This window comes from Sander lucioperca, chromosome 10 (genome assembly GCF_008315115.2).
Source record: "Sander lucioperca isolate FBNREF2018 chromosome 10, SLUC_FBN_1.2, whole genome shotgun sequence".
NCBI lineage: Eukaryota > Metazoa > Chordata > Actinopteri > Perciformes > Percidae > Sander > Sander lucioperca.
In genome coordinates, this window is record NC_050182.1 from 4,806,724 (window position 1) to 4,834,473 (window position 27,750).

The 27,750-nt window shown below is 42.3% G+C and overlaps 3 protein-coding genes and 1 long non-coding RNA gene across 9 annotated transcripts in view; 2 read left to right on the forward strand and 2 right to left on the reverse strand.

The window, feature by feature from the left end:
* Positions 1-1,451, reverse strand: part of LOC116064082 — a 15,098-nt gene extending 13,647 nt beyond the window's left edge. For 2 of the 3 annotated variants that reach the window (XM_036006383.1, XM_031319135.2), the window contains exon 1: positions 559-1,450. In XM_036006383.1, the coding sequence (XP_035862276.1) occupies positions 559-948 (390 nt within the window). In that variant the 5' untranslated portion in view covers positions 949-1,450. Of the gene's footprint in view, positions 1-558 lie in introns of all 3 variants that reach the window. The other variant, XM_036006384.1, reaches the window with a different exon arrangement.
* LOC116064461 overlaps positions 1-11,478 on the forward strand; it is a 17,184-nt gene extending 5,706 nt beyond the window's left edge. Inside the window, exon 3 of the long non-coding RNA XR_004108533.1 lies at positions 11,334-11,478. This is a non-coding gene — a long non-coding RNA (uncharacterized LOC116064461). The remainder of the gene's footprint in view (positions 1-11,333) is intronic.
* rrnad1 (ribosomal RNA adenine dimethylase domain containing 1) lies at positions 2,628-13,723 on the reverse strand. Of its 2 annotated transcripts, XM_031319219.2 has the most exons (9): positions 13,224-13,723; positions 12,610-12,728; positions 9,466-9,682; positions 8,868-8,930; positions 7,306-7,443; positions 5,965-6,755; positions 4,032-4,216; positions 3,848-3,921; positions 2,628-3,190 (listed from the first exon to the last, which is right to left on the reverse strand). In XM_031319219.2, exons 1-9 carry the CDS (start codon positions 13,323-13,325, stop codon positions 3,185-3,187), a joined length of 1,695 nt encoding a protein of 564 aa, XP_031175079.1. In that variant the 5' UTR covers positions 13,326-13,723; the 3' UTR covers positions 2,628-3,184. The 2 variants fall into 2 exon arrangements, with proteins under 2 accessions (XP_031175079.1, XP_031175070.1); XM_031319210.2 differs by lacking the exon at positions 2,628-3,190 and having other exon boundaries at positions 3,676-3,921.
* isg20l2 (interferon stimulated exonuclease gene 20-like 2) lies at positions 13,038-19,380 on the forward strand. 3 transcript variants are annotated; one of them, XM_031319407.2, is made up of 4 exons: positions 13,038-13,269; positions 15,850-16,658; positions 17,387-17,587; positions 17,961-19,380. In XM_031319407.2, exons 2-4 carry the CDS (start codon positions 15,993-15,995, stop codon positions 18,084-18,086), a joined length of 993 nt encoding a protein of 330 aa, XP_031175267.1. In that variant the 5' UTR covers positions 13,038-13,269; positions 15,850-15,992; the 3' UTR covers positions 18,087-19,380. The 3 variants fall into 3 exon arrangements, with proteins under 3 accessions (XP_031175267.1, XP_031175258.1, XP_035862279.1); XM_031319398.2 differs by lacking the exon at positions 13,038-13,269 and adding an exon at positions 13,859-14,060; XM_036006386.1 differs by lacking the exon at positions 13,038-13,269 and adding an exon at positions 15,733-15,755.
* Positions 19,381-27,750: the final 8,370 nt, after the last annotated feature.

A 27,750-nucleotide genomic window follows, 5' to 3' on the forward strand; every position in this document is an offset into this window, starting at 1 on the left:
TTGATCCGATTTCAAAGTTTCTACATCAGAAATATGGTTTCTTTCAGGCACATTGCCCAAAAATAACATGGATGGTTCCATACAATGCTCTTCGCTCTTTCAGTTCAGTTCAGTTCACTACTTTCATTGAATTTGGGGTGTTTTATTAAATGTTACAGCATTTGAAAAAAAACTATGGAATGGTTTTCTAAACTGTATCCTGACTAAACTTTGACAGTCTGTGATTATCCACTCAATCGTAACTACTTGTAAAAATAATTCATAATTTCAGCTTTTCTTTTTTTTTTTTTTACAAAAAAATAAGGTATACTTTCATATAATGAGGTTTGACCATGAATTAAAAAATAGTGTAAAATTAGTGGTGAAAACTTGATGTTAGTGGTGAATCCGGTGGTAGTGAAAAAATGCAAAGAAAAAGGCAACGGAAACCTAAGAGAAGCTACAGAAACCTTGAAAAAAAGCATCTAAAGGGTTAACCCGGGAGAACAACAAGTTGCATGGTCGGCAGGAAGACAACACAAGGGATAAATATATATATATATATAATAATAAACTAACCTGCACACAGTTGGACTCTGGTAGAGTTTCACATCGGAGCCTGGTGGGCCAGAGCAGCCTCTTGGCTCTGAGGGCAGACTCGCAGTCTGTCTTCACCTTCTCACACAGAGCCCGGCACGGCTTCATCCAGCTGCTGTCCTCCGAGCCGCACTCGGGCACGACGACGCGGCACATGAGCACAGCGACGTGCGGCGAGCAAGCCGTCTCCACAATCTGACCCGTCTGCTGCAGGTTGAAGCCTAGCGCTCCGGTGGGATGCGGGGTGGTGGTGTATCCCACACCCTGACAAAAGCTGGCCGTCACTGGCTTGCAGTTTGCCCTGCTGCTTTGTGCCCGGAGACAGTGGGGAGACAGCATCACACCCAGAACCACCAAGACCAAATGCTCCATGGCTCTCGGTGATGTCTAAAAACTGGCCTGTGCTGTTGGAACAAATGCTTCTGGAGGTTGAAGACCAGTGTGCGTCTCTGCTGCTGTGCTCAGGGAGGTGGAGTACAAGTAAACGAATGGAGTCTCTACAAACGAGGCACTGATTTAGGAGCACTGCTTAGGTCACATATCAACAAGATGCTCAACACTAAAAGAGAACCAAACTGGTCTCAGAGCAGCAGCCCTATTCTGAGAACCAAGGGCTTTTAAAAGGAGCTCAACATCTGGTTGTGATTGTGTGCTTTCTGTGTAGCCTGAGGGTGGGGGTGGAGGAGAGGGGGGGTAAGAATTAGTTGCATAAAGGCTGGCACAATAAACCTGAGTTCTCTCGATGGAAAGTATTTCAACACTTAAAAGAGTTAACATGATTTTAACACGGCATCTTCAGTTCTCTGGAGCTTCGATTTCCGTAAATAAAAAAATTTGTTCCAGCCTTGCACGCCCACCATGTGACATCATGTTATTTTACCGTAAATAGGATCAGTTGATTTTCTCAAGAAATCCGACAGTGAGAGACCACGGGGCTGACTTTCTTGCTGAAAGACAACCTTGTCTCCTTTTCAAAAAAAACCTGGGTCTAAAGTCGATGTTTTGAGCACGCCTGAAGTTTTTCAGTGAAAGCATGAGACTTTTACAAAAATAAAAACGCTTAAACCGTGTAAATGAAATGAATGCATTTAATGAAAGACATTTGAGTAGGACATGTTTGTTGATTATACAGTGTGGTTGTCTGTTGCATAAACCAGTGGCTCCCAAACCTTTTCCACATCAAGGAGTCCTGAACTGAAGATTTTGTTCCAGGTTTTCCCGTCTGATAGGATTTTGTAACAGAACGTGTATGATACCTATGACCAAAATAGTCATACACTCTGTCGTTGTGTAACTTACGGATGGAATTATGGTGAAAATGAATGATTCCCTCTTTTGTTGGACACCTGGAACCCTCTCAAGGACTTTGGAAACCACTGGCCTAAACAATATAGGTGCAATGGTTTTAGAAACAATATTCAGGATTTTTAGCAATGGTTTTTTAGCAACAGTTCTACTAACTACTCTCCCCCAAAACCGGTTTTTTCCATTTGCATTCACACTGGCCAAGTGGCCATATGAACTGACCTTTTGTTATTATAATCACAGCCATCTAACCACCACTATGCAGAAAAGGGAAAAGACTGTGCCCTGAAGTAGGAGCTGAAAGAGCTACAGGAACTGTGGCCAGAGGAACTTAATAATCCCCAAATTGGTCCAGTCGGAACACGAGAAAATAAAGGGTTCTAGGAACGTTATGTTCTAGGAACTGCAAAAAATCCCTCCGGTTGGAAAGCGGCTATTTGTTTTATTTGGTTCGTACCAAATTCCATGACACACATTCAAAAACAGGAACTTTAGATGAATTTTAGATATAAAAAAACAAAACATTTATGGAATCAGAACTGAGTGTCCACTTTGGTTCAGCGAACACGCTTAAGAGCTTTAGAGCTTGTTGAGTTTAAAAAAGTAAAAACAATGGGCGGCCTCTTGCTCGTCCAGTAAGAGCGTTCGCCCCATGTTGGCTGAGTCCTTTGCAGGGGCGCGAGTTCGAATCTGACCTGCTGCCCTTTGCTGCATGTTGTCCCCCATCTCTCTCCCCCTTTCATGTCTATCCACTGTCACTGTACAATAAAGGGCCCCAAACAAATAATCTTAAAAAAAATCATGTCTGTCACTTAGCATACGGGAGGAAGCTCTTTGTCACACGGCAGGAAGAAACCTTTTGTCTATCAGTCTTGGAGCTGACCCCTGCTGGCGTGCAGACTAGATTAGAACAAAAGAATGTTTATTCCTGTAGCTTGAAAATAATTGACACCCACCACAAGTGGCCTCAAGACGCTGGATGGATTTGGAGATAGCGCCTTCTTTTGGGCGACGACGGACCAATAGAGAATGTTTTCATCCAAGGAACCGCCCCCAACTTCAAGAGAATATATTTGTGAAACTGAGAAATGTTTGGGACTCCAGAAGGGAGAAGCATCTTTTCAGTCCGCTGCAGCGTAAAATCCTGTTCCGTCGTGTCATTTTGTTCATTAAATCTTTTTGTTAAATCTTCATTGGAACCAAGCCTCTCCTTTCTCAAAAACTCAAGAAATACGCAACAAGTTCCAGCGTGTTCCTGTGTCACAGTGAGGCTGAAAACCTGAGGGGCTCCACAGCAGGAAGATCATGTCTGTCAGGCCAGCAAAAAAAAAAAGTTACTTTAATGTTCATTATTCAATATCTCTAAAAACAGAGGATAAAACCAAATAGAGATAGATAGATAGATAGATACTTTATTGATCCCCAAGGGGAAATTCAATGACCCTAAGACTTGGGATCCCTTGTTTTGTAAGAGAATCTTGAGTCATATTTCATTTTTAAAAAGGAAGTCTAACCCCGAAATTCCACCAGGCGCAGATGCACCGCGTTCCGGTTTTGTCTCGTTGTCCGCCATGCAGCATACCACACAGGGAGTGTCTCAGAAGCGTGACCTGAAAGCGTATTTACGAATCCCACTATGGCCACGCCAAGACCCGCCCTTCAATAGCATTCACACACTACTATTGGCCAAGCGTCCATGCTTACGCAAGGTAACGTAACCCGATTTGTACAGGTCCTATCCCCTGACCAATCGGCTATCCTAACCATAACCACTCGAGGTCAATGCCTTTAGAAGAGCAGAAAAACGCTTCTGGGACACGCTGCGTTGCTCGGCTGGCGGAATAACAAGCGTTGTGGCGACGGAACGCAGCGCAGACTCATCTGGTGGAATTTAAGTTACTTTTTCCACCAAAGAATGACAAATATCATTTGACTTTTCCCATTTTTCTCCTCCTTATCCACGCACCTTCAGAGCCACCAGCACAAAGTTTCTTGGAGAAAAGTTTGGGTCAAAGAGAGGAACCAGCTGACTGTCCACGCCTGCAGAGAGACGAGGCTTGGGTTAGAACTGAAGGGAAATTAAAAAAGGAGAGACGCCACAAACTAAAAGCGGTTTATTACAGTTTGTGTCACAGAACCGAGCGGCTCACCGTTCTCCTGCAGGTAGATCATCCGGTCCAGCAGCACCAGCGTCTCCACCACAGGAGCCAGCAGCAGGGCCAGGCTGAAGTACACCACCACCCTGCGCTGCTGCTTCAACATGGCCTCCACCCGCTGCGGGGCCAGAGGCAACCCGGGAGGCAGGCCGACCCGAGCCAGACCCAGACGGGCGTACCTGAGAGGGAGCATGGTTGTAGACAGAGGAGGACATTATTATTCATTCTCAAATTGTGGTCTTCATTTAAAACAGCTGCGCTCATTTCAAACAGGCTTATATAAGAGTCTTTATTCCTAATGAGTCCTGTTTTAATCCTCCAGGGCATAGTTTTTCCCATTTCCATGAATGGAAATGGGAAAAACTGAAATGAAAGCACATTTTCAAACAAAAAAAATGTATCTGTGAACTTTAGTGAACTTACTGCTACTACAACCTTTTTATTTCCAGTTAGCTGTGTTCAACAGTTGTCTAGTCCACTGGGTCCCAAACTTTTCCTGTTTTATTATAATAAATTAAATGTAGTAGTAGCAGTAGTCCATATCCACGACGTTCCACTTCCAGAATTACGCCGGAAATTCCGCCTGATGTCACTCTTTTCGGCCGGTTGTCTGTCACCTTCCTCTTTCTTTGTGTTGGCGTTCTAAACTCTGGTGGATTTCTGAGGACTATGGTTAACTGCTCCTCAGATCTCTGCAGGGTAAATCCAGACAGCTAGCTAGACTATCTGTCCAATCTGAGTTTTCTGTTGCACGACTAAAACAACCTTTGAACGTTACACGTTCCACCAAAACAAGTTCCTTCCTGAGGCTATTTTGCAGAGGCACCGTGGCTCCGTCCGGCGCTTAGCACCGCCCAAGACGATTGTGATTGGTTTAAAGAAATGTCAATAAACCAGAGCAGGTTTTTCTCCCATCCTGGAATGCTGTGTGGACTATAGCCAGACCTTCCTCCGCAGCGCTGTGGAGGAAGGTCTGGCAATGCAAGACTATAGTAGTAGTAGTAGTTTTAGTTAGTAGTAGAAGTACCTTTTGCGCCAGTTCAGACCGCTGCAACTTTTCCCTGCGACGAACAAATTTGTCTCTTTGTGAATCTTTGGTCTGAACTGGGCTTTACAAAAGAAAAACAATCATGATTTGTTTGGGTTTCGCATTTTTAGACAGAACAGTTCTACATTATGTTTTAACATTAGGGGCCCTATCTAGCACCCGGCGCGGCGCAGCGCAGCGCAAAGCCCAACGCAAGTGTAGTTTAAGACCGACGCAGTTGTCAATTTCCCGTCCAGCGCCCGTGTCGTTTAAATAGCAAATGCACCTGCGGCCATCTGTGCGCCCATGGGCGTGCTGGTCTTACAGGGAGGTGTGTTCAGGTGCATTCTGGGCGTATTGCTATCTTGAGGCAGCGGGAAGTGATCGCGCCATTGACCAACAAAAACCTGGTCTAAAGTCAATAGCGCAGCATTTCATTGTTATTTTAACAGCAAAATAGTAAAATGTGCCTAGGCTCGTGCACAGCGCGTGCACACTATGCTTATTACACACACAGGGAAGCTCAGCAGAACACACACATGCAGAAGATAAAAATAAAAATATTATGGTGCAAATCCGCCATCATAACAGCAATGCTCCAAGGTACAAACGCGCCTGGCTTTTAAAGGGAATGGGAGATGATCTCTGATTGGTTTATTGCATGTTACGCCCAAAACACACCTCTGATTAATGAAGACACTAAGTACAACCCTTTTGAACCATGCGCCTGGCGCACGACCCTTTTTTCCGCCGTCAAACTAGCAAAAGTGGATTTGGACACGTCCTAAACGCACCTGCGCCAGGTGCTTCACGCTGTGTGCTTAGATCGTTAAAATAGGGCCCTAGACATATTGGACTTGTACACTGGTGTAAAAAGTGGAGGCTGCAGTGTTGACTCACTGTGTAAACGGCAGTAAGTGGGCTTTCTTTATGGTCTGGATTCCTGCCCTGCGTAGATCTGGCCTCGTTTCCCTGATGAAGGTCTCCAGCGTCGCCCGGTAACAGTGTGTCCTCAGCAACTCGCTTTCCTCCCGAAGCCTCCGCGTATAGTCCTCAGTGGCGTGACACGCGCCCTCCCTCGCCTTATAGGACAGCTGGTGTCCCGGCAGCCCCCCCACCCAGGAGCTCATCGGGTAGCCGAACTTTGAGGGGAGCGCTTCCCGGCTGGGTGTCTGCGGAGCTGCGACCACTCCCGGAGGGGCGGGGTTTTCTTTGGTCGTGATTTTCATATAGCAACACGCCACCGAGGTGATGCCGCGCACGTATGGGCAGCTGACAAAGTGGCGCAGGAGTGTGGCGCTGAGGTCGCCGCACGCGTGGAGACCGGTGAGGACAAAGTCTGGATGCCGCTGGCTGTTTTCTCCACACAAGCAGCGTTTTCCTGCAGATGGCTCCTCTTCAGACTCGCTTTTGCTTGACTGGCGTTGCGACGACGATTCAGAGTCCTGCGAGCGACTTTCAGAGTCCGTGCAAACGCGACACGATGACGTCCGGACCACGTGAGAGGCCCCCTGAAGCTCACAGCCCCGCAGTCTCTTTTTGCTGGGTCCAGACGGAGTTGGGAGACCATCGTCGACACGATCTGAAACACTCAGCTGCTTGATGAAGGCCTCCCATGATGCCTTGGGGTTTACCCAACCGGCCACATGGCGGGGAGAGGACTGTGACACCGGGACCAGAGAGGAGCAGTTCTAGAAAGGAAGACAGATGTTTGTTACCTTAGGTAGAGATTCCACTTTGAAAACGATGACAGGGAAACATGCAAAAACTCTCCTTTAACCCTCCTGTTGTCCTCGGGTCACATTTGATCCATTTTCTAAAGTTTCTATATCAGAAATATGGGTTTCTATCAACCAAAATGTCCAAAAAAATAAGGTGGATGGTTCCATACAACGCTCTTTACAAGTAAAATAAATGATCAGTTCAATACTTTCTTTGAATTGGTGTGTTTTATTCAATTTTATAGCATTTAAAAAAAAAAAATGCTAAAAGAACGTTGAAAAAAGTGACAAAAATGTCGGAAAAAGCTTAAATAAACGTCGAGAAAAAAAAAAGAAAAGAAACGTCAAAAAAAAAAAAAAAACAGAAGAAAAGTGACAAAAGCATGGGGAAAAGGAAAAAAACAAACTTGGGACAAAGTACCAAAAACGACGAAAAAAGTGACAAAAACTTTTGGATTTTGACAATTTAATGCTCTGCTTTGTATATGGTAGTGTGCAATAAGTTCAGCAAAGCACCAACCTTTTTCTGCCTTTCCTTCTCCAAGGCCCACAGCAACTGTTCGTCAAACTTGGACGCCATAGCAACCAGGGTGTGATCAGCCTCAATTGCGGTCACAGACAGTCCGAGCCCAAAGGACAGGAAACGAGTCAGATGACCCTGTGGATGGAAAAAAACTCTATTTAATGTGCGATGATTTTATTGTTATTCGTGTGATGTGCACATACACGATCACAAGACGCAAACCAGCGGTGTAGTCTACGTGATACGCAGGTATACGCAGTATACCCACTAAGAAAGCTCCAGGATTTCCATATACCCTCTTAAAAATGCCCAATGACACCCAACAACATACTTTCCATCATATTTTTGACATATTTTGAATTGTCATGTTTTTTTTTCTTTGTATAGGCTAAGTGAATTGGTGCATACAAGTGTATCAAAATGCAGGAAATGAAGTCTTTGACGCTCATAATTTCCCTGGGGGAGGACACCCAGACCCCACCCCGCCAAAGTCCCATTCTGGCCCATACATATACATACAGTATATAGTACAGTATACACACTACAATACATTAGACTACACCACTGACGCAAACCCACAGTGAATATACGTATCTACAAACTGTTGTGTGTGTGTATCACAGCCTGATATATCTTCTTCCATAGTTGTTAGAAACTCATTCCTGAGTTGCTGAGTTCCTTCATTACCATGAACACATACTGTAGTTTATTTTGATATTTGTACACCCTGTGACTATACAAATCACAACATGTAAACAGGAACATGTTGGCGTTATTTTGTCACTTATTGGCAGCAGTAGGCTAGTTGGAACCGGTTACCTCCAGGATCTGTGCTAGGCTTAGCTAGCACTGGGGGCGGCAGACAGAGTTACAACACGAAGGGTATGTATTGACTTGTCTAACTCTGTGGGACACGGTGAATAAGCTAAAGTCTCAATAAGTCGTGTTCCTTTAACTAGGGCTGCAACTAACAATCATTTTGTCGCTTCTCACCTTTTGAAGATTTGCTGCTTTTACTTGACAATAAATTGCATATCTTTTTTGTTTTGAAGTGTTAGCTGGACTAAACAAGCACTCTGATGACCCTAATGGGAAATTGTGATGAGCATTTTTCAATGTTTTATGGCTGCGACTAACGATTATTTTCCTTGCCGATTAATCTGTCGATTACGTTCTCGATTAATCGATTAGTTGTTTGGCCTCTAAAACGTCAGAAAATGGTAAAAAATGTGGATCAGTATTTCCCCAAAAAGCCCAAGATGAGGTCCTCAAATGTCTCGTATTGTCCACAACTCAAAGATATTCAGCACACTGTCACAGAGGAGAGAAGAAACTAGAAAATACTAGAAAAGACTTTTTTTTAAATCATAAAAAAATGATCGATTATCAAAATAGTTGGCGATAAATTCAATAGTTGACAACTAATCGATTAATTGATTAATCTTTGCAGTTCTAAACTTAACCATACCTTAATTCTAGCTTATTTACCATAACCACAATATCTCTCAGCACTGTATGTACATACAATATAAATAGGTGTAATAGGAATAAAGTAATACCTGTCCAGAGCCCACATCCATCACGCTGTTGCAGTCAGTCTGGTCACAAAGTTGTTTTACCAGCTGGGATTTAAAAAAAAGAAACACGTTAAAAACACTCAACAGAAAAAAAGTCCATGTTTTTAAATGTCAACTTAAAGGAGAAATCCGGCGCAAAATGAACCTAGGGGTTAATAACACGTGTACCGAGTCAACCGTTCTCTGGGAAATGTTTTCATGCTAATCGAATGTGACCAGTTTTAGCGCAAACCGCTAATTAGCTTATAGCGCTAGTCGTCGGGGCTAAAGTAAAAAGAAATCGCTATTTCTATACCACTAACAAGGCTCAAAATAGCACCACACTTCCACTGTAGTATAATGAGGGTCCCTACATGTAAACCGAAGCACTGAGAACTTTGTAAGTGTACAGACTTAAAAAGATAGTTTCTAAAGACAGTACCGTTAACCATCTTGGGAAAACAGTCTTGACCAGTCGAACTACGAACGCCGTGCTTGAGCTATGTTACTGGTTACTGGTTTCACAAATGTGTTATTAACCCCTAGGTTCATTTTGTCCTTTAAAAACTAGGGACACGGTAGCAAATATTAAACCCTGTACCGAGCCCAGCTTGCGGATCTCGTGCTGTTTCTTGGGTTTGACATGTTTCCTGAATATGTGTCCCAGCAGGGCGCTCTGACTTTGGTTGTGCAGGAACTCCTCAGGCTTCTCCGAGCCGGCCGCCGTGCCTCGCCCTCGCCTGCACTCTCTGGGAAACGCCAGAGCGTGAGCTGTGGCACGGAACGCCAAGAGCGACAGAGGCCACACCGAAGGATATCTGTAATGACAAATGCTCTCCGGTCATTATTTTGATCACTAGGCCGGCAGTGCTTCAGCAGAAAGACCACATCTACATGCCTTCAGAATCATTAGTTCAGAACTAATTATTATTTTAATCTATTTTTTTTTCACTGAATATGACCTAAACTGCAGTCTGAGACCCCTCATAAGTCTACTCTAGACAGGTAATAATATTACTAATTTGCTGCCAGACTTCACAAAAACAAACTACTGTTTCCTGATAAGATGGTGAGCAGAAATCCAACACCTCGGCTTTGAAACAACCTGAAGCTTGCTGCATCAGGGACTTCTTTTTAACCCTCCTGTTGTCCTCGGGTCAAATTTGACCCATTTTCAAAAAGTTTCTATAACCGAAATTTGGGTTTCTTTTAACCAAATTGTCAAAAAAAAACACATGGATGGCTCTATACAACGCTCTTCACAAGTAGATTAAATGATCAGTTCAGTATTTTATTTAATTTCATAGCATTTGAAAAAAATAAAATAAAAAAAGTGACAAAAATGTCCCAAAAAAGCGCAGAAAATTATTGAAAAAAGTGACAAAAACTGAGAAAAACATCGGTGGAAAGCCACAAAATTGTTGAAAAAGACGCTCAAACAGTTGAAAAAAAGTTTTCATTTTAAATGTTGACCCAGAAAAATAAAAAGTTGCATCGTCGACGGGAAGACAACCATCCATCCATCCATCTTCTTCCGCTTATCCGGTAACGGGTCGCGGGGGTAGCAGCTCCAGACAACACAAAAGTTAAATAACTTTTTAAATAGACTTGTTTTTATGTGATGTCGTCTTTTGTATCGTCTTTTTACCCTATCGCCTGTTCATTTGAACCATATTTCATTTCATTTATATATTTGTCGTTTTTACTGTCCTTTTTCAAAGGTGCCCCATCTTCTATTTTCACTATTACAATTATGTGTATATGCAGGGTTCGAATTATGATTTCATCTTTGTGGGGGTCTCTTTAAAAAAAAAAAAAGTAGTCTATGGGTAGCAAATTTTGAGTATTAAACATTTCATTTCCTGCATTCTGGTGAATTTTTATGCACCTATTACTACCTTTTTCTGAATCAATGTATGCTGCAAATATCTTTATGTAAAGGAAAACATAGATTACAATCCAAATATAAAAACATAATGGAATATATTACAATAAGGCTCTCAGGCATTCTGTATTGCTTTCAACTATTTATTCTCCTGTAGATCGACTTTTCTAATTATATCTGAGTCAGCACACATGTAGCCTAGCATCATTTACTCTTCACTCCTCTTTTGCATCTTTTGTTGGGGAAGTAACGTCCTTAAATGTGCATATGACAATTATTCACCTCAATGATACATTAATTCATTTTAATGGATTAATAAAGCCCTGGACTGTAATATTTCAGATGTGTTTGAGCAAGATTTCTGCTCATGTTCAAAACTTTGTGCACATTCAAAATATAACTAATCCCATCTGTGCTCTCTGTGATTTGGAGGAGTCGTGATATTTTGAGAAAAATAAAGTGATAATAGAGAAAAATAAAGTGATAATAGGCTATTACAAGAATAAAGTCACTATATTTCAGAAAATAATCTACCTGCACCATAGTCTGCTGTGCATTACGTGATTGCTCTGCTGATACGGTAGATCTCAGACCGTCTGATAGACACAGAGCCCTGTTTGAGACTCTGGTCTCTGAATGAGACAAAGTTTAGGGAAGTGGCTGTACGCTGCTCTACATCGGAGGTCGGAAACCGAAACTACGAAATCTGCCGCAGCATGTCGACAGCAGAGCACGTCCATTATAAACCTGAAGCTGCACAGACTACGGACGGAAGGCGCGCTGCTCATCTCTATTTTTACAGCGAGAGTGGACACAAAGCACACAGGTCTGCTTCAGAGCTCCGTGTGTTTGGGAAAAGTGCTTTATTTGTGATTTAAATAATGGTGCTGATGATTTTTAGAGCCCCCCCCCCCCCCACAGGTGTATGATTTTACTGCTTTCATGGGAGCTCATCCTCTCTCTCTGGGAGCTCAGCTCCCACGTAATTCGAACCCTGTGTATATGTGTTGTTTTGATTTGTATGTCCTTTTGTTTCTTCTGTCAAAGCACTGTCAAAAAATAATTGTTTTTAAAAGTGCAATACAAATAGTTATATTATTATAATAAAGCGTTGGTATTATGTAGTAACCCTTTGCTGCACTCTAGTGTTCCTTGGAGTAAGGACTTGTAAAGGCGCTGACACACCAACCCGATGATCGGCCGTCGGACAGTCTGGCGAGGTCAGTGACTCGTGTCTGTTCGGTGTGTTCAGTGCCGTCATCAGTCAGAGGAGCCGTCGGCTTTAATTTGGGCCGATTTGACTTGTTGAATCGGCCAGTGGGCAGTCGGACTCATTGACCAATCTAATTGGTGGACCGCTAACCCAGAAATGACGAGCGGGATGAGCGTGACGAACGCCTCTCAAAATCTGACGAAAATCTTTCAAACTGACCTTTGTTGATCTGAAATGAAGACAGATTCAGCAACTGCATGGCCTATTTCTCGCTTAAAATGTTTTCAGAAACACGTTTCGGTGAACTATCTTCGTAAAATATGAAATCGTATTCCGAACGAGCCGCCATTAAGGTCGATTTTGAAATTCGGGAGAAGCAAGACCCACGTGACGCTTTCGTCCAATCAGCTGCCGGTTTTCATTTTTTGAGCGACAATACAGATTAGCGTCGCCTGCTGTTATGGAGACGTATTACATCTCGCGCACGCGCAGAACGTACGCTCAAGTCGGCGTCGCTTTGGTTTGTTCTGAGGCACTTTTTGGACCAACTCGGGGAGGTAGTTAGTCCGACTGGCTTTTCTGCCGACGGTCGGCCGTCGGGTTGGTGTGTCAGACCCTTAAAGGGCCTGGTTACAATCCAGTAGTACTTCTTGTCTCTGTGTGCAGCATCCAGTAACAGGTCTGCGATCTGTGGATACGACAGGTCCTGCAGCACAGGCTGCCAGGTGTTGGGTAAAGTGTGCCAGAGATCTTCAGTGAAGAACTCCTGCAGGGGAAATAACAAAGTGACAGTTATTAGAGAAAACTACAAAGGGATGGGATATATAAATCCAGTTGTCTAATTGTGGATAAATAACTATTATTTCTTTACTCCGGACAGCTGGAGGATGCTTTCCATACAGCGGTTCTCAAATCAAGAATATAAACATCGTGATATCTGATTTTCTCCCTATCGCCCAGCCCTAATATTCCTCTTTGTGCAAAACATGATTAAGTGTAGTTAGTCACATTCCACAGTGCACACCACATCTCACAAAGATGCATATGGTTGACACAAAATGTAGCTACAAATGTACACAATGAAGTACCGTTATGCACGATAACAATATGTTGTCATGGAAAAGTAAGTTGCCATAGCAGCCTCATTTTTTTTTAAAGCATCTTTGTTTCAAAACACACCAGGATTGCCTCCTCTAACATAGCTAGCTGGGTTAACCTGGAAAGGCTGCAAGCTGTAAACAAGTCAATCGTCGATACGTACAATGATATAGGAGTCGGATACGTGGCTGTACTGAGACAGGAAAGCGGTGAGTCTTTTCGCCAGGTCTCTCTGTTGTTCTGTAGAAAGGCTGGATGTAAACATCTCCTAATCCTTTGCTGCTAGCAGTTTCACTGACATAGAACTTGGAGATGAGCTAATGGTAACATAAGTTAGCTTGTAAATGCTGAGCTATTTTCCCAGTTAAAACCATGGAAGAGTGTCTAAAATACTTTCTAACTCGCACAGTAACGTAACTTAAAGTCTCGTGCTTTTCGTTTCACAAATGTTAATTGTAATTAGCCAATAGCTAGCTAGCTAGTTGCTTTCACATGTAGCTAGAGTGCGTTCAAGCGCTTCCCGTAAATTCCGTATCGGTTGGTCGGATCCGGTCGGATGGTATGATGTCGTACGTTACAATAAAGTAACGCACAATCGAAAATCGTAAAATCTACATTCAATCAATTACCACAAATTAAGAAGGTAGCAATATAGTCTTAAGTCAAAGATTCTCCAAGCTGTTTCTGATTTAATGGTTGTTTTAGGGATATGTTTTGTTGACAAGCTGCTGCGAGTAAATGGCAGAAATTGTGTGTTTAATTCAGGTATGGATGCCCATTTCCGCCAATGTTATTAAAACAGATCCTTTAAGTCATTATAATAGATAGTATCGGAAAATAATGACTAAGTATTTAAAAAATGACTAGTTAAAACTTTTAAAGCGTCTACAACTAAGTATTTTTCTTCACAATTTCTGGCTGTCCCCGAAGGCAGCATGACCCGGATATTGATAGTTTGTTGTGAGCAGGAAGAAAGGCTGAGGTCCACAGTGTGCAGCAGGTCTGGTTTTACATTTCACAAAGTTATTTTCACAGATTTTCCAAATTGGGAATATATCGATATCAACCTACTAACGTTCACAAACACGCTTAGCCGAATTTTCTGTTAAGATACAATCGTATCTAGGAACCGCTAACCGCAGAATTAGTTAGCATAGTAACAGCTCAGCTAGCGTTAGCGTGAGCGAGCTAACGTTCGCTCGTCAACATCCGCGTTCGCTAATGTCATAAGCGAAACTTAACGTTAGATTTTTTTTTTTTAATTTTTTTTTAATTTACGAGCTAATTAGGACATTAGCTGCATGTTTAATTTGTTTGTACGTACATAGTATTGCGTCAGTAGCTTGTCATTCCTTTGTACAGGAGTGTTAAAGATGAAGAAATAGGTTGTCAGGGGCGATTCTAGGATCAGAGCATTAGGGGGCTCAGCCCCTAATGAGTACGTAGCTATGTTTCCATCCACATGTTTTTATCCGAATTAAGTGATATCGAATGAAAAATGCCTTTTGAAAACAGTAAAATTCGATTGCATTTCATGAATATCGACTCAGAGGAAATACGTTCGGTCTCATCGGATTTTATCTCGATCGATATACGGCTTATGCGATAAACGCTGATGGAAACGTTACGGAAAAAGGCGTCAAAAACGTCGGGGAAAAAAAGTGTTTTTTTCAAGGTTGACAGGAAGACAACACAAGGGTTAAGTCCACTTGTAGTAAAAAAAAAAAAAAAAAAAATGGGTGTTGCCCTCATTGACCCCTGTCACACTTAAAAACATGATCTGATAAGCAGTGGCGGAAGAGGTATTCATGTCTTTTACTGAAGCAAAAATACTGTTACAAGTAAAAGTCCTGCAATTAAAATTGTCCACATGTAAAAATACAAAAGTATAAGCATTCAAATATTCTCACAGTACCAAAAGTAAAAGTTCTCTTCATGCAGAATGGCCAATTTCAGACTAAAATATGACGTTACTGGATTATAATTAATCATGTATTCATGTGTTGATCACTTTAACGTTGCAGCCGGTAAAGCTGGAGCTAATTTTAATTACTTTATATTAGGGCTGGGCGATATGAAGAAAATCAAATATGTTATTTTTGACAAAATACCTCGATATCGATATTGTCGGGTTGACAATTGGTGCCTTCACAAAATATTTACACTATGAGATTTGTAATCAATAATCATCAGTAATGTGGATATAATGATTAAGTGGGTAAAGGCAAATAACAGAAGAGCTAGAACAGTCTGGTAAGTTCAGCAAATGACATCACTTTACTGTAACACAGCCTTTAAAACAGGAAAAGACAACAATTAACACTATTCAAAATCTAAGACCATATCTAGTCTCATATTATGATATCGATATAATATCCATATACTGCCCAGCCATACTTTATATACTGCTGGGTAGCTTATCTTATAATAATACATCCTATTTCATTAGTTGATTTATATTTTGTGTTCATAATCTCAATCTGCAAAGCAACCAAAGCTAATAAATAAATGTAGTGGAGTTAACGTATAAAGTAGCATAAAATGTAAACACCCAAGTACCTTACAATTGTTCTTAAGTACAGTATATGTACTTAGTTACTTTCCACCACTACTGATGAGAAAACAAAAGTCAACATTTATGTAAATTCCATCGTGCGTTCAAATGCCGCTCTTAAATTCTTGCTTTAGCTTGCAGGTAGGTGCACACACAGGTTATATAGCAGTTATACATTCAAGTCCTGCCAATCGAGACAAGGTTTGAGAAATGAATGTTGTGTTGTGTTTTGCAGGATGATACATTCTAACTGGTTTCAGCCGATGCAAACTGGACTACAAAGGGTGAAGACGTGTTGAGGAGAACTAGTTAAGCAGATCTAAACAATTGCTTTGAGCAAACGTTACTTTTGTCCTCTGCTGGGCTGCGACCATAACCATGTCGGACATTATAATCAACGTGTCTGATGAGCCTGCACAGAGCGGACCTCAAACAGGAAACCAAAGGAGGAACAACAGTTGGTTTCGTAAAAAGATGCAGAGGGGCTTCCCGCAAGGTCGAAATAAATACAACCACAGAATGGGACAGTCCAGACACGAGCCACCTCCTCCGCGCCAAAATGGAGCACCTGCCAAGCATCCATCCACTTCCACACACAGCAAAAGTTTACCTTCCCCGAGCAGCACAGCCGGCGCTTCCCACCCTAGCTCCCAGCCTTCGACGTCCGCGCACAGCCCGCCTTCCTCGGCTGTCTCTGTGAACAGCACAGGCAGCCACGAAAAGCCAAAGGAGCCTGGGAACACAAACCCAACAGCCGCTGCCCATCGCCCCTCAGCGTCAAGCCTCTACAAACCCACCGCCGCTCAGACATCAACAGGGAACCCCACCAAGTTCCTCGCCATTGACTGCGAGATGGTGGGCACGGGACCAAAGGGGAGCATCAGCCAGCTCGCACGCTGCAGTCTGGTGTCCTATGACGGAGACGTGGTTTACGATAAATTCATCAACCCCTCTGTGCCCGTCACCGACTACCGCACCCGGTGGAGCGGCATCCGGCGCAGTGACCTCGTCAACGCCATACCGTACGCTGAGGCCAGGAAGGAGGTGAGGAAATCGTTTGCACCAGGTCTCTGTTTGATTATACAAATGTGTTTTTCCTCAGTTGCGCCCATCGCCTCTTTGCACTTTCCCACTGCAGAAACGTATTGAAATGTAACGTAACATGTAGCTGTTGAGAGCTCTTTTCCCCCCACTGTGCTCCACTCTCCACTTATTTATTTGATGAATTGATTAATCATTTGCTCCATAAAATACCACAACACAGTGTAGAGCTGCAAAGATGAATCGGTTTGAGTAATTTTTTATTGACGAAAAAAATGTCAAAAATCATCAAACATTTGAGGACGTCATCTTGAGCTTTGGGAAACACTGATGCACATTTTCACCATTTTCTGACATTTCTGTCAAGAGACCAAACAAGTAATCCATTCACTTAGAAAATAATCGACAATGATTTAATCCTAAATCACTGCTCGACACGGTTTGCCAACCCAAGTCTACCAAACTGGGTGCAAAATGAAAGGTGCTCTAAGCGATGTGGCACGTTTTTTTAGGCTACAACATTTTTTGTTCATACAACAAACATCTCCTCACTATCCGCTAGCTGCCTGTCCCCTGAACACACTGTAAAAAAAACGCACAAAACATATTTTATCAGCATTTGTCCGGTGAATTGTGCTAATTTTGGTGCCCCTAGTGTAAAACGAGTGTGCAGTTTATTGTGTATAAACCCAATGATTTCCTGAGAGTGAATGTGTTCCCTCTGTTGGAAGATACTGAGGCTGCTGATGGGGAAGGTGGTGATTGGCCACGCCGTCCACAATGACTTCAAGGTCCTGGGTTACTCTCACCCCGGTGCCTTGACCCGAGACACGTCTCGCATCCCTCTGCTCAACGAGAAGGCCGGCTTCGCCGTGCAAGAGTGTGCCTCGCTGAAGAGACTCACCAAGGCCATCTTCAACCGAGACATCCAGGTAGGAGGAGCTCTACACTGGTGTTCAGACGCCAGAGCAGTGTGGACGCGAGGCGTTAATATAGCAAAAGATATATATATTTTTTTTAAACCAAAACGTAGTAGTGTAGGTCTAGCCGAGGCCTGCAGTGTTGTGTATTCCATGGCTGCAAAGGATTTTTTGTTGGTGTGCAAATCTGTACGTTTTTTTTCAGTTAGGTTTAAAGTTCTTTCCTGAAAAAAGTACTAAACAAGTGGCCGGAATCTACTTTGATCATGTATGATAGTACATGTAGCCAAACTGCAGCTTAAAGGAATCCTGTGAGCTGTGGGAATGTTTCAGCCAAAAAATGTCTCTAAAGTGATGTCCCGCTCGTCGTCTCTTGTGTCTTCAGACTGGGAGGAAGGGCCACTCTTCTGTGGAGGACGCCAGAGCCACCATGGAGCTTTACAAAGTGGTGAAGGACGAGTGGGAGAAGAAGTTGGCCTCCAAACCACAGGCCAGCCAGTGCCAGGTGTGAGGAGACAATGCGGAGATAAACCAGAGTTTGGATCAACATTTCTGTGTGGCAGGATGCGGTTTGGGCCTGGCCACACGGGCCAACTCCTACTGTCCTGTTGACACGTGAATGAAGATACCAGAACAAAACTGTACCTGCTTATTCAGTGCACTGGAGAAGCTTTTACCAGCTGGATTAAAAAAAAACAACAAACAACCTGTAATATTATCATGGGAGAAGAATAGGATAACTGCTGGGCCAGACAGCAGTTCTTTCTCAGGGTTTGCATTGAGTTTAAAGGTGCTCCTGCCACTAGGGGGCAGTCATGTATTCAGTCCAGCAACAGAAAGTACATCATTGAAACACTGTCAATGATCCCCCTACACACACAAAAAAATATGGTTTTAAGTTTCCACAAGGTAAGTGTTTTTAATAGGATCCGACAGTTCAACATTCAACCCCGATTATTAATGCTTACGCCACTTCGGTGTATATTCATCTTCTCGCCATCTGAGCGTAGACGATAGAGACAATTTCAAGTCTGACCAAATTGCCACTAAAAGACCTCAAATGTCATTTTACAGTTTTTACAGTTTTAATCATCCGTAAGTGAAGATATGCGTACAAAATGCTGCTTTGATCAACCAGTGGTCTTCTTCAGGGAGGTTCAGCATTTTTTTTAGAAATGCGGAAGTCGTTAGTCCCGCATGTGGCTTTTATGGATCAGAAATGGTTATTTAGTTTTATCACTTTGAGACATGATTTGAAATGTGACTTTTTTATGTTAATGTTTGAAAAAAAATGATAGAAAAAGTGCAAGAATACACGTCTAGAAAAAAGGCACTGTTAAACGAAGTAGTTGGCCAAAAAAACCCATACTTTTATATGCTCATAAAGTACACAGGATCTAGTATATTAGAGCAGGAGGCCTTAATTTCAAAGTAAATTTTGATGTAGTTACTGAATATTATCCTGGCAAAATATTTCAACACCAGATTTCCGCGATGATTTAAAGTTACACGTGGTAAACCCCCCCCATCCTGACCTCTGTGTCCTCGGCGGTAGCTACGTTCCTGATGTTCTTCATCACTGTCTTTATGAGACTTGTACTTGGCACGGCGGCTGGCCACTTGTTTACCTGAACTCTTTTTTCCCCCCACTCTGTTGATGTACTGTAAGTCTGCAGTTTTGGAATATGGACGTGCTCACTTCCAGAGTCGGTACGGTTTCCTTCCTATGCAACGTCAGACAGAGTTCAGTTGTCTGCCGTAGATTCATCTCGGTGCTTATCTTCAATAAATCATTACCACAATCATTCTGAGGTATTTGAGTCATTACTGTAGTGCTATTTTATCAGTCTAGATAAGGGATCGACCGCACCGTTGTTACGCTCTGCTCCTCACCACGGGGCTTCAGGTGCTGCGCCCAAATCCCTCCGCCCAAGTAGCAGAAGTAGCAGTGCTTGACCTTCTGAGAATATAGTTCCCAGTATGTATACGGTTAGAAGATGGCTGTGTCTCATGTGACCTTATTATTTGTACACGCTGTGACTACAAATCACAACATGTAAGTATGAAAACGTTGGTGTTATTTTGTCACTTATTGGGAGCGGTAGGCTAGTTGGAGCCTGTTACCTCCAGGATCTGTGCTAAGCTAGGCTAGAGGTGGGGGCGTCAGACAGAGTTACGACACGCACAGAGATGAGAAGGTTATGTATGGACTTATCTAACTCTGGGGGATACGGGGAATAAGACAAAGTCCTAATAAGTCGGCGTGTTCCTTTAAGACACAGTTAAGATTTTGGAATGTTACAAACTCCAACACAAAACTTTGTTTAAATGCTTTAAGCAATTATTTAATAAATGAGAAACTTTGAACATAATCCCCAGTAACAGAGTCAGATAGTGTTGTGGGGGGGGACATTAAGTCAGACTCAGCGGTGAGTGAAACCGGAGCAGAGGGACAGACACAGAGCTGTAGCCGAGCCAAAGTAGAACACTTTTTAATTCATTAACTTTATCTGTTATCAGGCAAATAAAACGCTGATACAGATAATCTGCAAACTGCCAAAACACGCCCCAATAATCAGCCAGGGAAGATAAATCGGTCGATCCCTAGTCTAGATAGTTTTGGTGTGAGTTGCCCAGTTGGAGATGTCAGCTGTAGAGATGTGTGCCTTCTCTCCAATATAATGGAACCAGATGATGCTGGGCTTGTGGTGCTCAAAGCGCATTTTGAAAAACCCGACAGCAAATCTTTTTAGAAATCATGACCTGGTAACTCAAGATAATCCACAAACCTGGGTGTGAGCAGTTTCATGTAGTAGGGGTGCACAATTCGTGACATTTTCTGAATAGGCTCAATTTTCGATTCAAAAACAATTCTCGATTTAAAAAAACGACTCGCAGTATGTAAATGTAGTTACTTTTCCCATGTGATTGCAGATCATGTAGGAACTATGGTGCAGTGGTGTAGTCTAATGTTTTGTAGTGGGTATACTGTACTGTATATGGGCCAGAATCTGCCTTTGGGGAAGGGGGGGGCATATCATAGTTGGGGGTCTGGGTGTCCTCCCCCAGGGAAGTTTTGAGCGTCAGCAACTTCATTTTCTGCATTTGGATACACTTTAATGCACCAATTTATGATAGAAATACCTTTATTTAGCCTATGCGAAGAAAAAGAACACAGATGACAATTCAAAATATATCAAAAATATAATCGAAAGTATGTTGTTGCGTGTCATTGAGCATTTTTAAGTGGGTATATGGAAATCCTGGAGCTTTCTTAGTGGGCCTGCGTATCACGTAGACTACACTGCTATGGTGGAAAGAAAATAAATAGTACCTACATTAAACTGCCTTTGAAGAGACATTGAGACGTTGAACATTATAACCTTTTATGGCGGTGGGATTTCAGCCATCTGATGTAACCAATTCCAATAGTTGTTGAGCTATTTTGGAAGAAAGTGGCAGACAGACAGTAGACATTTAGCATAGCTAAACCATGTTTAACTTTCCTAATATTGTTTTGTTTCTACAGTAAGTAGCTTTGGTCAGTATAGGCCAGTATATTTATGGATTTCTCTTCATTGCCACAGTGTGTCACAGTCTTTATATCAAGGTCTTTCGCCTTTCTAGTGACGGAACAAACTATCCAGGATCAAATGTTTCCCGTTCAGTCCAGGACCAACCTCTCTCTCCTGAGCTCGTGGACAGCTTCATCATGGTGTCTGCTGTCCTCAGTCCTGACAGCAGTGGCCGTCTTCACACTGGTGTAAAAATACCGTTCTATCACAGCCTCACTCTGCTCCACTTTCTGTATCCTCTGGCAAAGTGTTTGTCCTTAAAGGTGAGCGATCAGCACTATTTCCCTGCTGGGAATTCAACACCTGCTCATTAATTATACAGCAGACCATCCTTCCTGAAGGAAGCCTGAAAATCCACACCAGACACGACTGCTGGCACACAGAAGCTCATGAAAGAGGAAGAAACGCACCAAAACCTCACAGACGACACTCTGCCCCAACACTAGCAACCATTCACCAGCATTTTAAAGGGTAACTTTGGTATTTTTCAACCTCGACCCTATTTCCCCATGCATTTGTGTCTAAGTGACTGATAGGAACAACACTTTTTGAAATGGGTCCAGTGTTAAGCGAAACAAGCTTCAATGTAACCTTGTTGGGCAAATGCGTATCTTCAGTTTGCGTCCACTAAAAGTTCTGTTTTTAGCGCTGAAAGGCTCAGATTATTATTCTAAGTGTCTGACAACATTATGGAAATGATCCCTACAGAGATAGACCTTTTTGTTAAAGAGTAAGATCCTTTTTTGTTTAACATGAAACAGCCCCAAAATCACCAAACTACACCAGACTCCATTTAAATAAACAGTAATTTTATCATCGTAAAACACACTTCATTCAAAGTCGACAGAAACAAAATAATACTATCAAAAGCCGTCTTGGTTCGTTTTTCCACTGTTCCAACAATCACCACTCTGGTTTAGTTGAAATAATCCCTTAATTCACCCATTTACAAATGAAAACATGGTGGCTCAAAGTAATGTAATACATGCTAAAAGTAATGTTTATTTAAATGGATTCTGGTGAGTTTGGCGATGGCGATTTTGGATTTGTTGAATATTTTTGTTCACATTAGTCACTTAGGCACCGATGCATGGGATAATAGGGTCCAGGTTGAAAAATACTACAGTGACTTTAAATCAGGTACAACTGGATGTGTCAATGACTTTAAGGAAAGTATTAGCTAGTGTGAGCATTTTATGCAGGTCTTTGTTAGGGAAGATTAGCCTAGAAATCTAGATGCACCCTAGCGACAGCAAATGTAATTTGCAGCCAGGGTCAGTCTAGAAACTCTCCGTTGGCTTGCGAGCTGGAAAAACCAAATTCTGGTCAGGCCAATCACATCGTGTATAGAGTCAGTGGGCGGGCTTAACATAAGGACGGCAGAGTTGCGACGGTTCCGTGTGAATTCCCTGCTACTTGAAAACAACGAAGATGGCTGCTGCTGCTGGGAACAGCGGTCTTTGGAATCGGCTTTTGCCGCGACTCTGGAAGACTTGGAGTTAAGCACTGAAGTCATTCTTAAAAAAAGAAGATGTGTTCGGAGTTTTGCCAACCGGATATGGCAAAAGTTTAATCTATCAACTAGCGTTGCTCTGGTTGGCTATGAGTGCAGTGGGAATTTGAAAGACAACCGTTTATCCCGCCCCTCGGATTGAGCCCTGCCAATGGTGAGTTCCCAGACCCAACATCTTGATGTGGGTCTGGCTTTTCAGGCTAAGGGAAGATATGAATTCAACAAAATCCTGCCAAAGTTTCTAGAATGGAGCAAGTAAGAAGTGTCCTGAGGTAAAGACTAGTCCTGCGTCTGTTCTTTGTTTGTGTCCAAAGCAGCAGCTGAAAACCCCCCTCAGAAGATGCCAAAGCATCTGATGGTCACAGTCTAAGAAGCTGGCAAAGTAAGCGGTGGAATCCCCTGTGCTAGAAAGACTTTAGCTGTGAACTCCACAGTGTTTTAGGTCCCTGCTTGAGGACAGGAACAAACCACACAGCAGAAATCTGGAACCACAGTCAAAAAGTAGAGTTGGCTTAAGATAATAAAAAGTCTTTGTTAACATAGAGAGACCAAGCTAAAGGTTTTGCAGCATCTTCCCTCTGTGTAAAGAGTCCTGATGTGTGGGTGTTGAACTATCACCCAAATTACTGAAGAGCATTTTATCACTTGAAGAAACACCCACAAAAAACATTCATAAAAACATTGGTTGTCCCATTATAAAAGAGACTGTTGACAGGACACCTCGAGCTGTAAACAAGGTAAGTTATTAATCTTGTTGTACTGTATTAGGAATTTTCAAACCATGAACAATTTATACGTGTAAAACCTTCCAGAAGCCTAGAAAACTAACTATTTTAATGTGTGTGTGTGTGTGTGTGTGTGCAGCCTGGTCTCACAGAATTCCGTGAAATGATCACGAACTGTTAACACCGCATTACGTGGTGGTGGTACGGAATGTGTGAAAATTCTGTGGTCAAAGGTCAAACACAGGACTTTCACCCAGGAGACCGGGGATCGTGTCCCACGTGTCACGTTTCCTAAACCCAACCGTCCTGTTGTTGTCCCGCATCCCGTTCTTCTTTTCCTAAACCCAACCGTCCCATTGTTGGAAACGTAAGCCCACCCACGACATTTTCCTTAACTTCAGGGGCCTTGTTCATTTCACGGAATTCGTCCATGGGCCCATCACGGAAGTTTTTGCGATTCCGTGAAACTGCCACAGATTTTGAGTTAAGGGGCTGTGTTCATTTCTCAGAATTCTATGAGATCAGGTTGGTGTGTGAGATGTGTAAAGTGTAAGAGCAGAGTGTGAGCATGTGCAGTGGGCCCCACAGTTCAAAAGCTAGTCTATATCCCTGACACTTCCACTTCCGGGATTACTTCGGTGCTGCCGGAAATTCCCTGATTTAGGCCGGATTTCCGTCACCTAACGCTTTCTTTGTGTTGTAATTCTAAACTCTGGTGGATTTCTGAGGACTATGGTTAACTGCTCCTCAGATCTCTGCAGGGTAAATCCAGACAGCTAGCTAGACTATCTGTCCAATCTGAGTTTTCTGTTGCACGACTAAAACTACTTTTGAACGTACACACGTTCCACCAAAACAAGTTCCTTCCCGAGGCTATTTTTCAGATGCACCGTTGCTCCGTCCGGCACTTAGCACCGCCCAAGACGATTGTGATTGGTTTAAAGAAATGCCAATAAACTAGAGCACATTTTTCTCCCATCCCGGAATGCTGTATGGACTATAGCCAGACCTTCCTCCACAGCTCTGTGGAGGAAGGTCTGGCAAAGCGAGACTATGCAGAAGCAAACCTGGAAGCTAGGAAACGTTTTTGTGCTTATTTGCCCCATGAGCAATTTGTATTCTTTTTCACACATGCACAAAATAATTCTGCAGCTACAAAACTTTTTTTTTTTACAAGCTCAAAATAGTAATGACCCTTATTTGATCCCATAGGTGGGTGGCAGCTTTAAATCGTGTGTCCTGTTCGTACAATTCATCCAGACACATCCATTCATCAAACACCTCTGCACCCTTGGCGTTGTCGGTTTTTAGAAAATTACAAAAATTGTGGAACACGACCCTCCTCTTAATTCAGCCGTCAGAAAAGGGGGTTTTGGTTTCCTTTGGAAGATCAGACACTTTACTTGAAGCATACTGAGGCCTTTAGTCATCACGTGAAGGCCTTCACTTCACCAAGTAACCTTGGACCTCTTCAGCTTTTTGGGTTACAGACAAGGTTGAGCAAAAAAAAAAAAGTGCATAGCAAAGAGTGATTAAAGTCTAGATTATCCCATACTGCTTATCCCTCCTAAATCTCCTTGTTCATGGGCAATAATGTGAGTAATTTGATTTTATGCCCTGTTATTAGATATTACATAAATAAATAAAAGCCAGGGCTGCAAAAACAAAAGAGGCTTTGGACTTTCTTCTGTGAGTTGTGTTAATATGTCAAAAACAAGATTTTCTCCTTCCTATATGAGAAAATACATCTTTCGGCTCGCTGATACTTTTTGGTCTTTCGACCTTTGTTTAATGCACTTCCACATTATTGATTTAAATACTCGACATTTGAAATGAAAGAAGATTAAGTGTTCACCTGCTGTATTAATTAAGTCCTTGAAATACATGAAAGAGCGCCGTTTGGTCTCATTAGACAATGCAATGTGGATTTTATGGATTGTATTACCCCCCCCTGGGTCATGTTATTGGTGAGCTTGACTCTGCAGATTAACCTTTCCATACACACATCATGTTAGTCAGGGTCCAGCACCAGCCACATGTGCATAATACGACTTTTATTACCTGCTACCAAGCCATGAGGAATTTGTCCATTTTGCACATTGGCAGTTAACCTCACACATACAGTACACACAGTACACACAGCAAGGGGTGGAAGCAGAATCAACAAATGTGGAAACATACCCAAAAAGTTGTACTGCTGTGTATGAAAGCTGCAGAGAAGGAAATAGAAATCTCTATTTTGTCTTTTTTGGACAGCAGTCAGCTTGGACAGATGTTTCAGGCTAGGTTAACTGAAAAAAAAACACATTTTAAAATGTTTTTTTTGCCATGTCCAGTAGACATTCAAGTAGGGCTGAGCAATATATGGATATTATATCGATATCGTAATATGAGACTAGATATCGTCTTAGATTTTGGATATCGTAAAATTGTAGTATGGTAAGTGTTGTCTTTTCCTGTTTTAGAGTAAAGTGATGTACTTTTCTGAATTTAGCAGACTGTTCTAGCTGTTCTATTATTTGCCTTTACCCACTTAGTCATTAAATTGACATGTCTGATGATAATTTATCCAAAATCTCATTGTATAAATAACATTTTGTTAAAGCACCAATTGTCAACCCTGGAATATCGTCGTAATATCGACATCGAGGTATTTGGTCAAGAATATCGTGATATTTGATTTTCTGCATATCGCCCAGCCCTACATTCAAGCACCCAACGGTAGATTCATCCAACGGGACCAACTGCTGTTGATGCTGTTCTCGATTCCATCCCCACTATTAAGATTCATAGAGCTCATAGATTCATTTATTCAAAGCTCCTCTAATCCATTTTTATCAAGAATAATATTAGGAATTTACAATCTATGAGTCCCTTTAGCCTTCAGGTAGGGTTGTGTTTTTGAGAAGTTGATGTAAATGACCCACTGATGTGGTATTCACATGGAAACAGCTTGTACTGACGGATGCTAATATTTTTAAAAATATTAAAGTGATCTAGTCTACCCTGTTCTTGTTTGTAGCATGGCACTGAAATGCAGAACATCTATGCTATGCAATGCTATTCTGCAGTGTCCTCCCCAACTCTCAGGTCCTGTGTCTTTCCTGATGCTTATATCTTTAGCCCCATGTGATATCTCAAGATATAGATGGCGCTAAAGAAAAGATGGTCAGCTTGAGCCTATAGTTCTGGGATGCATGAGAATTTATGGCAGGCCCTGTAACACTGCTTCCACTAACCTCCTAAAGGACATAGTCCTGAAACAAAGCGTTCCCATTATCATGCAGCTGTCTACGTAGGCTCCCTGATGGAGACAGGGAGACAAGAACAGAACATATTTGGATATCAGAGACTGGATGAATACTGCTTACGTGCATTTACTTTGTGGTTGAGTCTCAGAAGTCTCATTACAGCTCTGATAAAGCCACTGAACACGGCCTGCTGAGCAGCATACAGCAGACAGACACAATCTAGGGAACATTTGAAGAGCATTTAGGTGCTAAAGAGACAGACATTTTTTTCTCAGGAGTTGGTTGAGGCAACGGAAGTGCATTGCATTCACTAAAAGAGCAATATGTCGGGCGCCTGGGTAGCTCACCTGGTAAAGCGGGCGCCCATATGCAGAGGCTCAGGGTTCAAGTCTGACCTGCGGCCATTTGCTGCATGTCTTCCCCCTCTCTCTCACCTCTTTCCTGTCTCCAGCTGTCCTGTCTATGAAAGGCTAAAATACCCGCAAAAATATCTAAAAAGAGCAATACATAAATTGGATACCCTATTTCATAATTATGATATCTGTATCTCAATCATGAGAAAGCATTGAATGAAGGAGAAAAAAAAGTAAAATAAAGACTTTGTTATTATGAGATAATATTGACGGCTGTTCATTTTAAGATCTTTCCTTGTAATTATTAAGACACAAAATACCAACACTATTTTACATATTTATGAGAAAGCATATCCATATTTTCTCTGGGAAATCCAATGCACTTTCTTAACATTTATGTTTTTCAAGTGGACCGAAACAGACTGCAAAATGAATAATGTTGCTGCTGGAGTTGTTAGTTGGCAACTGTTTGTTTGCTCCTCTGTCCCCTAGTGGGCATTTAAAAAAAAAGTCAGCTTATTGCAGCTTTAATAGTGATTTATTCTTTAGGGCAGTTCAAAGTCATTGTATAGGCTACTAGTTTGGGGACTTGTACATAGACTGTGGCCCACTTAGCTTTACATTTACTGACAGGAAATGTAAAAGATCTCTTCATTTGTTCACCTCTCAGTCTGTTCTTCTGCATCAGCAGGATTATGATTTTCCAGGCAGGAGGAGGAAGGGGGGGGGGGGCTGGTCTTTTAACACTGCCCTCATCC

Coding starts and splice junctions, on each gene's coding strand:
- isg20l2 (XM_031319407.2), top strand. CDS start 15,993: ATGTCGGACATTATAATCAACGTGTCTGATGAGCCTGCACAGAGCGGA. Junction 16,659..17,386: donor ACGCTGAGGCCAGGAAGGAG/GTGAGGAAATCG, acceptor CTCTGTTGGAAG/ATACTGAGGCTGCTGATGGG. Junction 17,588..17,960: donor TCTTCAACCGAGACATCCAG/GTAGGAGGAGCT, acceptor TTGTGTCTTCAG/ACTGGGAGGAAGGGCCACTC.
- rrnad1 (XM_031319210.2), bottom strand. CDS start 13,325: ATGTTTACATCCAGCCTTTCTACAGAACAACAGAGAGACCTGGCGAAA. Junction 12,729..13,223: donor TATCCGACTCCTATATCATT/GTACGTATCGAC, acceptor TTTCCCCTGCAG/GAGTTCTTCACTGAAGATCT. Junction 9,683..12,609: donor GCTGCACACAGAGACAAGAA/GTACTACTGGAT, acceptor TTGTCATTACAG/ATATCCTTCGGTGTGGCCTC.